Here is a 14,134-nt window from a genome sequence, read left to right as displayed (position 1 = left end):
GCGGTGCTGTCTGGCTACACTCTCTCCTACCACCACTTTGCAGTCACTAACCTCTCTCAAATGACCTCGTCTACATAGGATGTAGTCCACCTGTGTACTCCTACCTCCACTTCTGTATGTCACTCTATGTTCCTCTCGCTTCTGGAAGTAAGTGTTGACTACAGCCATTTCCATCCTCTTAGCAAAGTCCACCACCATCTGTCCTTCCAGATTCCTTTCCTTCACACCAAACCTGCCCATCACCTCCTCATCACCTCTGTTGCCCTCACCAACATGCCCATTGAAGTCTGCTCCAACAACAATTCTCTCTCCTCTGGGGATACTCTCTATGACCTCATCAAACTCACTCCAGAATCTCTCCTTCTCTTCTAACTCACAGCCAACCTGTGGAGCATACCCACTGACTACATTCATCATCACACCTTCAATTTCTAGCTTTAGGCTCATCACCCTGTCTGAGACTCTTTTCACCTCTAGAACATTGTTCACAAACTCCCCCTTCAGGATCACTCCTACCCCGTTTCTCTTCCTATCAACACCATGGTAGAACAGTTTGTATCCTCCTCCGATACTACGTGCCTTGCTGCCCTTCCACCTTGTCTCCTGCACACACAGTACATCTACCTTCCTTCTCTCCATCATGTCTGCCAGCTCTCTGCTTTTTCCTGTCATCGTACCAACATTAAGAGTCCCTATTCTCAAACCTATGCTCCTGCCTTTTCCCTTCTCTCTCTGACCATGAACCCTTCTGCCTCCCCTCTTTCTTCGACCAACAGTAGTCAAATTTCCACCGGCACCCTGTAGGTTAACAGCACCGGTGGCGGTCGTTGTTAACCTGGGCCTCGACCGATCCGCATGGTTATTTTGGCAATTTTTACGCCGGATGCCCTTCCTGACGCAACCCTCTCTATTTATCCGGGCTCGGGACCAGCACAGAAGTCACTGACTTGCAACCCCTGTGGCTAGATTAAGTTGTGATTTGGCACTATACAAATAAAATTCAATTGAATTAAAGAATATGCAATAAAATAAGTGTGTTTTAAAATTTATATTTTTCCTACAGTTGAATTTACTTGTTAAATTTGTTGAAAATGTTTAAAGAACCAAACTGTTGGTTTTACAAGTTTCAGTCCATCAACTGTAAATTATATTTATTTGACATTTATGCTGAACATTTTCCAAAGTTATCATGAAATCATCTGTCATTTGGGATTAAACTGTTTTTGTTCAGTTTAATCTGTGTTTAGTTTTGTGTTTCCTGATCTGATCTGCAGGATCCAGACGATCTGAATATAATAATATGAATCAGTGTTGACATGAATAGTTGTATGAATGTTGTGGTGACATTTGGATGATGTCTGTAGAAGGCTGACATTATGATGATCCACAATAACAGAGAGACAAAGTCACTCTACTCATTTTAGAGGAAACATCATTGATTAGAACATATCTGATTGATTATTAATGATTTGATCTACATGGTTTATTCTTTATTCAGATTGAACCACTGCAGTTTGTCAGAGATCAGCTGTGAATCTCTGGCCTCAGCTCTGAAGTCCAACCCCTCCCATCTGATTAAACTGGACCTGAGTGAAAACAAGCTGCAGGATTCAGGAGTGAAGCTGCTGTGTGGTTTTCTGGAGAGTCCACAATGTAGACTGGAGACTCTGAGGTCAGTTCACTGACTGTTACTATTGGAGAACTTATATCTTTAATCCACAACTGAACCAACACTGTAATAAATTAACTCAGTTCTTCAGTTTCAGTTCATTTCAGTGAGTTGTTATGAATAATGTTTGTTCACTGAAATTAAACCTTTAGAACTCAAACACTCAAATTTCTCACTAATGTTTCTAAATAAACTGTAGAAAGTGTTTAATGTTAGTTGGAATAAAGATTTAGTTTTAATCAGTTAAAATATAATTAATAAATACTTTCTATTGTGGACTATGACAGACTGATGTCTTAAAATAAGTGTTTGGAATTTTTTTTTTCCTAGAGAGTTGAATTTATTTGTTAAATGTGTTGAAATGGTTTAATAAACCAAACTGTTGGTTTTAAAAGTTTCAGTCCATCAACTGTAAATTATATTTATTTGACATTTCTGCTGAACATTTTCCAAAGTTTTCATCAAATCATCTGTAATTTGGGATTAAAACTGTTTTTGTTCAGTTTAATCTGTGTTTAGTTTTGTCTTTCCTGATCTGATCTGCAGAATCCAGACCAGGACCAAGCAAAACTTTTTTACTGGATCAGTTGTGGTTCTTTAAAGTTTGATCCATTTAAGTGATGAGTAAAAGTATTGTAGTAAGTTTTTAGTCTGTCATATGTGATTTGATATTTATCTTCTAATTACAGATGTGACTGAGGTCAGCAGCATGTTATGAATCAGTGTTGACATGAATAGTTGTATGAATGTTGTGGTGACATTTGGATGATGTCTGTAGAAGGCTGACATTATGATGATCCACAATAACAGAGAGACAAAGTCACTCTACTCATTTTAGAGGAAACATCATGGATTAGGACATATCTGATTGATTATTAATGATTTGATCTACATGGTTTATTCTTTATTCAGGTTGAACAACTGCAGTTTGTCAGAGATCAGCTGTGATTCTCTGGTCTCAGCTCTGAAGTCCAACCCCTCCTATCTGACAGAACTGGACCTGAGTGGCAATGTCCTGCAGGATTCAGCAGTGAAACAGTTGTCTGATCTCGTGAAGACTGTGAGGTCAGTTTCCTGTCTGCCTCTTTAGTTTAAGTTTATTTCAGTGAGTTGTTATATATAATGTGTTTTCAGTTAAAATAAATCTCCAGAACTTGAATTTCTCAACTAATGTTTTTAAATAGTTCTATGGTAATATGCAGGATTAAGATTTGGTTTAAATAAATTTACATGTGAACTACCAGTCAAATGTTTGAAATCACCTAGGAATTTATGGAAATCATGTTTTATATCAAAACATACGTCTTCATCTGTGTTACCATCACAGTTTTATTTAAATAGTGAGGTAGTGGACAGAGACTTGACAGGCTGAGTCAGGGTCCCTTTATTGGTGGGTGGTACAGTGAGTGTCTAAACACAGAGACCAAGATAAATGAGGGTTGTAGGAGAGTAGGATTAATAGTGAAGAATGTGATTTTACTGCAGTTGGTTGACTGACAACAGACTCATCATGGAGAAAGGCTGCACTGGTTAAGTAAAGGTTAAGATCCAAGAGAGCACTGACAGGTGTCTTCACAAAAAGTGACTCTCTGCCAGAAACGGATTACTGTCAGTGGGAGCACGCACAGACTGTTAAAGACGCATCACCCAGTTTATCTACGACTACAGCTGTTTTTTTCACTTTCATTAAGTGCAAGAACTAAACGCTAAATATGTTGCTGTGATAATAACACAGGAAACTTGAAGGTTTGAGGAAGTGTTAACTAAATAAACCTAAATAAAAGTCAAAGGAAGCTGTTGAATATCTTAAAGCAGTCCTTGTTCTTTGCTGTGCTCTATTTAAACCTATATGTCATGAAGCCTTGACTCGAGAGTCCAAACACACAACATTAATGTACAATGATGTTTATAAAGGTTTTCTAATGTGTGTCAATGTTCTGCATCTGTCTGCTTGAAACTACATTACTGATGTGGACGCTGTATAAAATAAGAAGATTCTCAATTTTGCAGTCATTCTAATGAGTCTGTGTATTTTTCTGTCTCTGTGCTGTGTAGTATAAACCATCCAGTACTTTTTATCACTTTAAACACCTCAAACCAGACTAACCAATAAAAAAGCACTTTTCTCGTTGCCAATCAAGTGTCTACAGTTAATCTCGACTAGGAATGCATTGTCTGCCTCAGTGTAGCTTAATTTCACTCTTCTGTGTTATTTTAATAATTATTTCTACTCCATAACCACCTCTAAACAGCCAGTGGAACCAGTAATTTTCATTTTCTCCTTGTCAAATTGATCACAGACAATAGATTTTTACTGACAGGGATTGTCTAGTTTAATTAAATTTCACTCTTGTAGCGATCATGAAACACATAATGGCTCTTTAGAGGTATTTGAACTAGTAAAAATGGAGTGCATGTTTGATACAGTAACTGTTTAAATAAAACCCAGAAGTGTGCAGTACTGAGGCACTGAAGGATTTTCAGTAAAGATACTGGCTGGAATCACTTTTTGGTGATGACAAAGCTGCATTTTACTGGTTAGACTGGTCTTAGGGAGGTGTTTAAAGTGGTGAAAAGCAGAAATACATATGTTCAGGAAACATTTACAAACATAAATATACATTAATGTATTGTCATTGAACTGCCTGAGTCCTGGTTTCATCACATATACTGTCAGTTTAAATACAGCACAGTTCGAACTGAGGACTGCTTTAAATTATTCTTCATGAAAACAGCTTCTTTAGACTGTTATTATAATTATTTAGTGAAAATTGCCTCAAAGCTTTAAGTTTCACAAAGACAAACCTTTGCCATTACCACAGTAATACATGTAGTGTATAGTTATTGCTCTTTATGGCATTTTTATCCTGGAAGAAACTGTTGTAGTCGTAGATAAAGTGGGTGATCTGTCTTTCACTAGTTTTTGGTCACAACTTGAATCAGAGCAGTGGATTCACCAGGAGGTGAGTGTCTGCACTGTGGTAGGTACTAATGGAGAGAGTCTGACTGAGACTGACAGAAAAGTGAGTGATCTGATTAAAACTGAGGGTTCTAGGAAAACTCAGGGAGACAACGAGAAACAAAAATACGGTGGGTATTCCTCTTCATGAATATTCCTCTTCAAAGACCACAATCATACAAAACATCCTCCAGAAAAAAAAAATGTTCATCATCATTTTCCTAAACAATAGAAAGACTCTCCTCTTGATGAATAACAAATGCTCCTCTCCATGTAAAACTTAAATTCACCTCTTCATAATTAAATGAAATGCTTAAACAAACCAGAGGGAGATCTAAAGAATAATGGTGGAGACACAGAATATTAATGAACCACGGTTTGGATAAAAACATCTGCAACATGACTAAATGAATTAATGTGAAGTATTTTGAAGCTTTTGACACAGTCAACAATGAGTTCATCTACTGACCAAATATGTGATGTTGCATTTCAATCAGTGAAATAAATCTGAGACCAAGAAGACACAATTAGAATAAAAGCAGTTTTATCCTGCTATTGATGTTATTTTGATCAATATTTGCTGCATTATGAAATTGGTTTATTTTAAAATACACTCTACCACTCTGATTAAACACAATAAGAAGTACATCTGATTCAAACCAGCACCACCTCTCCCAGTAGGACAAAAAAGCAGAGTCAAACATTCAACGTGAGAAACTTCATTCAGGTTTCAGATGGCAGAACAACAGGAGAATTGAAGAGTCACTGGTGCAGAGCTGTTAACAATCTGACAGAGAAACTGAGGCAGTCAGGTTTGTTAAATAGTTTGTTAAACCAATTCCCAAATTACTGACATTCAGGACTAAAGCTACAGAAATGAACAAGCACCAGACAGAAAGAGAAAACACGTAATCAAAAAACACAAGAAGTCAAAATGAAAATACCCAGAGATTCAAGCATCATATGAAGCAGTAAATTTATTTTTGCTAAATTGCAGACAGTAATATTATTATTATATATTATTGTCACATCTGGTAAACAACTAATGGATTTAGTGTTCACATTATATTCTGTGTTTTAAGATAAAAATAAATAAGTGTTAGTAACCCTAAAAACATTTTACTTTACAACAACTCAGGTGGAACAACAGCCTTTTCTGACTTTTGGAGGACAAAAACAAATGAACAGGAAGTTGAACAGAAGTGAACAGTTTGAGGTTACAGGTTATTTAGAAGCAGGACTGAAGATACTGTCCTATTCAGATGAACACAGTAAACTACAGTAAAACATTATCAGTGCTTAGTTTAGTGTTTCCTGATCTCATCTGCAGGATCCAGACCAGGACCAAGCTAGACCTTTTTACTGGATCAGTTGTGGTTCTTTAAAGTTTGATCCATTTAAGTAATGAGTAAAAGTATTGTAAGTCTGTCATATGTGATTTGATATTTATCTTCTAATTCCAGATGTGACTGAGGTCAGCAGCATGTTATGAATCAGTGTTGACATGAATAGTTGTATGAATGTTGTGGTGACATTTGGATGATGTCTGTAGAAGGCTGACATAATGATGATCCACAATAACAGAGAGACAAAGTCACTCTACTCATTTTAGAGGAAACATCATTGATTAGGACATATCTGGTTAATCATTAATGATTTGATCTATATGGTTTATTCTTTATTCAGGTTGGAGAACTGCAGTTTGTCAGAGATCAGCTGTGATTCTCTGGTCTCAGCTCTGAAGTCCAACCCCTCCCATCTGACAGAACTGGACCTGAATGGAAAAAAACTGCATGATTCAGCAGTAAAGCTGCTGTGTGGTTTTCTGGAGAGTCCACAATGTAGACTGGAGACTCTGAGGTCAGTTCACTGACTGTTACTATTGCAGAACTTATATCTTTAATCTACAACTGAACCAACACTGTAATAAATTAATTCAATTCTTCAGTTTCAGTTAATTTCAGTGAGTTGTCATGAATAATGTTTGTTCACTGAAATTAAACCTTCAGAACTCAAACACTCAAATTTCACTAATGTTTCTAAATAAACTGTAGAAAATGTTTGGTGTTAGTTGAAATTAAGATTTAGTTTAAATTAGTTAAAATATAATTGAGAAAAATATCTCATTGTGGAATATGACAGATTGATGTCTTAAAATACATTTTTTTGGAAAATAGTATTTTTTCCTAGAGTTTAATTTATTTGTTAAATGTGTTGAAAATCTTTAAAGAACCAAACTGTTGGTTTTTACAAGTTTCAGTCCATCAACTGTAAATTATATTTATTTGACATTTCTGCTGAACATTTTCCAAAGTTGTCATGAAATCATCTATAATTTGGGATTAAAACAGTTTTTGTTCAGTTTAATCTGTGTTTAGTTTTGTGTTTCCTGATCTGATCTGCAGGATCCAGACCAGGACCAAGCTAGACCTTTTTACTGGATCAGTTGTGGTTCTTTAAAGTTTGATCCATTTCAGTGATGAGTAAAAGTATTGTAGTAAGTTTTTAGTCTGTCATATGTGATTTGATATTTATCTTGTAATTCCAGATGTGACTGAGGTCAGCAGCATGTTATGAATCAGTGTTGACATGAATAGTTGTATGAATGTTGTGGTGACATTTGGATGATATCTGTAGAAGGCTGACATTATGATGATCCACAATAACAGAGAGACAAAGTCACTCTACTCATTTTAGAGGAAACATCATTGATTAGAACATATCTGATTGATTATTAATGATCTGATCTACATGGTTTATTCTTTATTCAGATTGAAGAACTGCAGTTTGTCAAAGATCAGCTGTGATTCTCTGGTCTCAGCTCTGAAGTCCAACCCCTCCCATCTGACAGAACTGGACCTGGGTGGCAATGTCCTGCGGGATTCAGCAGTGAAGCAGTTGTCTGATCTTGTAAAAAGTCCAGACTTTAAACTGGAGAATTTGAGGTCAGTTCAGTGTTGTAGTCAGTCTCTGCTACTTTCATCAGTATTGTACTAAACACAGTTATTATCAAAACAAAGATCCAGTATTTCCTGTAAATCTTCATCCTTCTCTGTTGCTGCATTTCTCAGTGAAGCTGTGAGAGGAGAATGGACAGAAAGACAGAGAGAGAACAGTCAGCCAATCAGATCAGCCAGATGTTTGTTGTTATTATTCTTACTAGATGTATAGAGACAGTGGTCCTCATTCATCAAATCTGATATGAAACAGTTTTTTTCTTTCATTTCAACTCTAAACTATTGATCAGTTTCATCTTTGTCACAGCTCTAAAATCAAACCATTGATTCTTATTTCACTAAACCAAGACCACCTTTGGTAATGATGTGGTCTTTGTACAGACCTGAACCTCTGCTGAAGTAACTCTACTCATTTTAGAGGAAAAATCATTGATTAGAACATATCTGACTGATTATTAATGATTTGATCTACATGGTTTATTCTTTATTCAGATTGAACAACTGCAGTTTGTCAAAGATCAGCTGTGAATCTCTGGCCTCAGCTCTGAAGTCCAACCCCTCCCATCTGACAGAACTGGACCTGAGTGAAAACAACCTTCAGTATTCAGCAGTGAAGTTGCTGCGTGGTTTTCTGGAGAGTCCACAATGTAGACTGGAGACTCTGAGGTCAGTTCACTGACTGTTACTATTGTAGAACTTATATCTTTAATCCACAACTGAACCAACACTGTAATAAATTAAGAACTCAAACACTCAAATTTCTCACTAATGTTTCTAAATAAACTGTAGAAAATGTTTAGTGTCAGCAGCATGTTATGAATCAGTGTTGACATGAATAGTTGTATGAACGTTGTGGTGACATTTGGATAATGTCTGTAGAAGGCTGACATTATGATGATCCACAATAACAGAGAGACAAAGTCACTCTACTCATTTTAGAGGAAACATCATTGATTAGAACATATCTGACTGATTATTAATGATTTGATCTACATGGTTTATTCTTTATTCAGGTTGACTTCTCTCAGGAATTCATTCAGATTGAAGAAATGCAGTTTGTCAAAGATCAGCTGTGAATCTCTGGCCTCAGCTCTGAAGTCCAACCCCTCCCATCTGACAGAACTGGACCTGAGCTTGAATAAGATGAAGGATTCAGCAGTGAAGCTGCTGTGTGGTTTTCTGGAGAGTCCACAATGTAGACTGGAGACTCTGAGGTCAGTTCACTGACTGTTACTATTGTAGAACTTATATCTTTAATCCACAACTGAACCAACACTGTAATAAATTAATTCAATTCTTCAGTTTCAGTTCATTTCAGTGAGTTGTCATGAATAATGTTTGTTCACTGAAATTAAACCTTCAGAACTCAAACACTCAAATTTCACTAATGTTTCTAAATAAACTGTAGAAAATGTTTATTGTTAGTTGAAATTAAGGTTTAGATTAAATTAGGTTAATTTTTTTTGATAAAAAATATTTTATTGTTTAATATAACAGACTGATGTCTTAAAATAAGTGTTTTGAATATTATTCTTATAATAAACAACAGAAATCCACAAACTATACAGAAACTGACCATGTTCCTGAACAGTGCATGACATTTGTGGCTAATACTTACAACAATAAGCAGGTATTCACTCAGTAATTCAGTATTTCAACAGCTGAACTACAACATTGACTCTAACACAGTGCTCGACCAGCGGATACTAACATGAGGCTTTATGGCGACGTTAGCATAGCGTTGCTAATATCGCTAGCATCCAGTAATTAGCTTCTTTGCTTCATAATACACGAATGCAAAACACTATAAATATCCCATGTACACACATACATCTTCAGATAACACATACTTATATTAATATGAACAGTCAGTAGGGAGAACTTATACCTGTAAAGGGAGGTATTGATGAGAGTGACACACGACAACTTCTCCTCAGCTCATGTTTGTATTGAGTGAATGAAGAGAAGCGACCTGAGAACCTCAGCAGCTCAACGCTCCCTCTGCTGGACTCTCTCTGTAACTACATTCTCCCCCAATCCAGTCCACTCCATTGAGCCACTGACACCGACACAAGACACAACACAGAATAAAGTGCTCTAGCTCTGACAACAACATTGTGAACACAAAACTACAAACAAAACCATGATCAAATATTCACCAGCTGAGAACCGGCACCGCCTCCACTGGATCCAATACAAAGCACGCAGGGCACGTTACTCCATCCATCACACTGACATTAAGAAGATCCACAATAACAGAGAGACAAAATCACTCTACTCATTTTAGAGGAAACATCATTGATTAGGACATATCTGATTGATTATTAATGATTTGATCTACATGGTTTATTCTTTATTCAGGTTGAAGGACTGCAGTTTGTCAAAGATCAGCTGTGATTCTCTGGTCTCAGCTCTGAAGTCCAACCCCTCCCATCTGACAGAACTGGACCTAAGTCAAAACTACAACCTGCAGGATTCAGGAGTGAAGCTGCTGTGTGGTTTTCTGGAGAGTCCACAATGTAGACTGAAGACTCTGAGGTCAGTTCACTGACTGTTACTATTGTAGAACTTATATCTTTAATCCACAACTGAACCAACACTGTAATAAATTAATTCAATTCTTCAGTTTCAGTTATTTTCAGTGAGTTGTCATGAATAATGTTTGTTCACTGAAATTAAACCTTCAGAACTCAAACACTCAAATTTCACACTAATGTTTTTAAATAAACTGTAGAAAAAATGTTTAGTGTCAGCAGCATGTTATGAATCAGTGTTGACATGAATAGTTGTATGAATGTTGTGGTGACATTATGATGATCCACAATAACAGAGAGACAAAGTCACTCTACTCATTTTAGAGGAAACATCATTGATTAGGACATATCTGATTGATTATTAATGATTTGATCTACATGGTTTATTCTTTATTCAGGTTGAGTTCTCTCAGGAATTCATTCTGGTTGAACAACTACAGTTTGTCAGAGATCAGCTGTGATTCTCTGGTCTCAGCTCTGAAGTCCAACCCCTCCCATCTGACAGAACTGGACCTGAGGGGAAACAACCTGCAGGATTCAGCAGTGAAGCAGTTGTCTGATCTTGTGAAGAGTCCAGACAATAAGCTAGAGAAACTGAGGTCAGTTTAGTGTTGGTGTCTCTGCTACTTTCAACAGTATTGTACTAAACACAGTTAGTATTAAAGCAAAGATCCAGTATTTCCTGTAAATCTTCATTCTTCTCTGTTGCTGCATTTCTCAGTGAAGCTGTGAGAGGAGAACGGACAGAAAGACAGAGAGAGAACAGTCAGCCAATCAGATCAGTCAGATGTTTGTTGTTATTCTTACTAGATGTATAGAGACAGTGGTCCTCATTCATCAAATCTGATATGAAACAGTTTTTTCTTTCATTTCAACTCTAAACTATTGATCAGTTTCATCTTTGTCACAGCTCTAAAATCAGTCTGACTGAACTCTGCAAACCACTGGTTCTTATTTCACTAAACCAAGACCACCTTTGGTAATGATGTGGTCTTTGTACAGACCAGAACCTCTTCTGAAGTCTCTGTCCCTGTGTCATTAGTTTGGTCCAGATCTGTTTAGTGGCAGCCTCCATGTTTATTTGTCAGGTGATATTTCCAAAGCAGAGAAGATGTTGATCAACACACAGTGACTCTGTCTTTAAATGAAACAGCAGTTCACATGGAGCAACAGGAAATCCATCACTAAACTGTTGGTGCAGTAATGAAGTGTTGATGACTCAGCAGTTTATTTCCACTGTGGACTTGATGAAATCTGCAGAATAAACAGACTTGATGCTAAAAGTCTCTGCAGGTCTGTGAGCTTCCAGCTCAGTGTGTTCACTCCAATACGTTAACATGACAGCTGAAAGGAAGCTGGCGACACTACACAGCTCTGAACAGGACTGAAGTCTCTGCTGCTCTTTCTACTGGATGTGCTGCATCACTGACTGACAGCTGATGAAGGGAGTCTCTGGAAACTCTCATTGATCTAATCTGTTCTCTCTGATTCTCTCTACAGGTGGAAGTGAGGACAATAATAAATATAAAAGTGAATTGTCAGTGCTGCAGTGTGAACTGCTCTGAGAACAGCTCCACTGTCAGACTCGATGTCAAGTCCACCATCATCCCTGTGTGTTGGTCTGGATCTGACAGAGGATCATCAGTGGATCTGGACTGATCTGCTGCTGCTCTGTTCTTCTACACAGTCTCTGCAGACACACTGATAAACATCCATCCATTCTCCTCCACCCTCCACCTCCACCTGGATTTTATTCAGTCTTTATTTTCTTCATTCAGATATTCTGAAGCTGCACCAACTGTAGTCGACTGTATTTATCAACCAGTAGATTTCTGATGTTGTAGCTCACAACACATGATCACAGCAGCTGAAGACTGATGGAAAGAAACATCAGGTTCTACAGTGATTTATTATGGACATGAATTTATGGACCTTTATATCACATTTAAGCTTCATAGAACAATAATTTCTAGTAACATTAACATTAATTTACTTGATCTGGACCCATCAACAGGACCAGAGTCCTGATGTGTTGGAGGAACCAGTGAGAGACTTAGATTTGTTTCATGATCCATCCACACGTGGACTCAGATAAACAGCAGAAAATGTAAACATGGATAATTCATAAAGAAAACATTTGTTAATCAAGGTTTTTGTTCATTATGAGTCTCTTAGCTTCTTAACTTCTAATGTTTCTGTCTACAGGATGAAAAAGATGAAACATCTTTGTTAATGAAACTGAAGACTTTGTAAAACCCTCTTAAGCTTTTATTTTGAAGGAAGTGAAACTCTGTTAATAGTTCACTAATAACGATCCAATAATCATTGACAGGGTTCATTCTCCATCATGATACTTTTACTTTAGATGCTTTAAATAAATTTTCTTCTATTAAACATAAAGTTGGACTTTTACTTGTAACAGATTCTGTTTTCTTGTTGTAATGCTCCTTTAACTCTAGTTAACATCTGAATTCTTCTTCCATCACTGTCCATACATTGATCTGTGAGTCTGTACGTTACTACATGTTACTTCCTGTGTTACTTCATGACTTCATACGTTAGTTCTCAGCAGTGACGTCAACAACTACTTCACTTTGACTTGAAGTTTAGTTTTTAACAGTCACATTTCCAGAAAATCCGACGTCACTTATCTGCTTCTCTGATCATCTGACTGTGAGCTGAAGTTTTTGGACTCATAGTGGATCATCAGGTCTGACTTGTTTCCTGACTCAACTAAAGCAGCTGACGACAGGAAGGACTTTGTGTTTTCAGACAAATCAATACATCCTTCATTTTCTTTATTTGCTCCATCAACATGAGACGATACACATGAACTAATTAACATCAAGTTAATTTAAATCAAACTTCACATTAGAAACAAACTGCTGCTTTGTCTCCAACATAAAACACAAGTTGACTTCTAGTCGTCACAACAACAATAAAACAGTTTCCTGAAGCTGAACTTTGACTTTAAAGCAGCAGCTCTTTACAGAACAACACGTTCCTTTGGTTTCATACGTCTGAACAAAGTTCACACGAAGAACCAGTGATTTCATTTGTTGAAGAATATTTAGAGTAAAAATAAGAATAAACTGTCTGAAAAATGCTGATTTGTCAGGATGAGGAAAATAACATTTAAAATAAAAACCTTCAAACCTTCAGAGGTAAAAATTCAGCTTTTAAAACAGCAGCTGTTGGAGTTTTATGAATAAAGTTTAAATGAACCTTTAATGTCTCAAATAACATCATAACATCTGATTATTTGTGATCTGCTTCATGTGAACTGTTGTCTCGAGGTCTGATGGATCATGAAGCTGCTTTTTAACTGGCTCTGTTCACTCTGGGTTTTTCTCTCTGTACTTTGATTTTCTCTGATCATCAGAGTCCAGTTATTCTGAGCTGCAGTGATGGAATCAGAGTAAAATCATGGACACTGTCAGGAATCCTGCAGGATTCACATGTAACTCTGATCATTATGATGTTATTTAGTGGTGAACTCTCCCTCTGTTTGTTAGAAACTCTGCTTTCAAACTAGAGTGGACACATGGAAAGTGTGGAACAGCAAACACTTTGACTTCTACTCTTCACTGTGAACACGTCATCAATGATCAAACACTTTGATTCATCTCTACAGAACAACTGGTTTCATTTAGTGCTGATAAAGTGTCACTTAGTGAACTCTTTAGTTGGAACCAGGCTCAGTTTGAACTACAAACAGCTGCTGAAAAGTGTCATTAGAAAAACTGGATGAAACCGAAGTTTGAGGTCAAGTTCCCAGATTTCTAAGACTGTGTGACGTAGCTGATGATCTGCTGTTTGAAAGTTTCTCTTCACTTTTCCTCGTGTGTGACTTCACACTGAAAACATCTGATGTGATGAAGCTCCTCTGTTGGTGCTGTGCTCATGATGTGCTGCCCCCTGCTGGCTGCTCCCTGTCACTTCCTGTCCACAGGTAACACAGCTGATAGTTGGAGCCTCACTTCACAGTCAAACTGATGGAAGATGGTCGTGTGTG

At 37.1% G+C, this 14,134-nt stretch overlaps 2 protein-coding genes across 2 annotated transcripts in view; both read left to right on the top strand.

Annotated features, from left to right (window-relative positions):
• The window catches only part of LOC113163505, a 1,294,879-nt gene that overhangs the window by 15,996 nt on the left and 1,264,749 nt on the right, over window positions 1–14,134 (top strand). The gene's annotated exons all lie outside the window — the stretch shown is intronic.
• Window positions 1–14,134, top strand: part of LOC113163508 (NACHT, LRR and PYD domains-containing protein 12-like) — a 95,266-nt gene that overhangs the window by 43,186 nt on the left and 37,946 nt on the right. Inside the window, exons 7-9 of the mRNA XM_026362231.2 lie at window positions 1,499–1,672; window positions 8,626–8,799; window positions 9,947–10,123. Coding sequence (XP_026218016.1) covers window positions 1,499–1,672; window positions 8,626–8,799; window positions 9,947–10,123 — 525 coding nt within the window. The remainder of the gene's footprint in view (window positions 1–1,498; window positions 1,673–8,625; window positions 8,800–9,946; window positions 10,124–14,134) is intronic.

The sequence above is a fragment of the Anabas testudineus genome, chromosome 2, assembly GCF_900324465.2.
Source record: "Anabas testudineus chromosome 2, fAnaTes1.2, whole genome shotgun sequence".
Taxonomy (NCBI): domain Eukaryota; kingdom Metazoa; phylum Chordata; class Actinopteri; order Anabantiformes; family Anabantidae; genus Anabas; species Anabas testudineus.
Note: the sequence above shows the minus strand (reverse complement) of the source record. Positions and strands in the feature narration are given on the sequence as shown.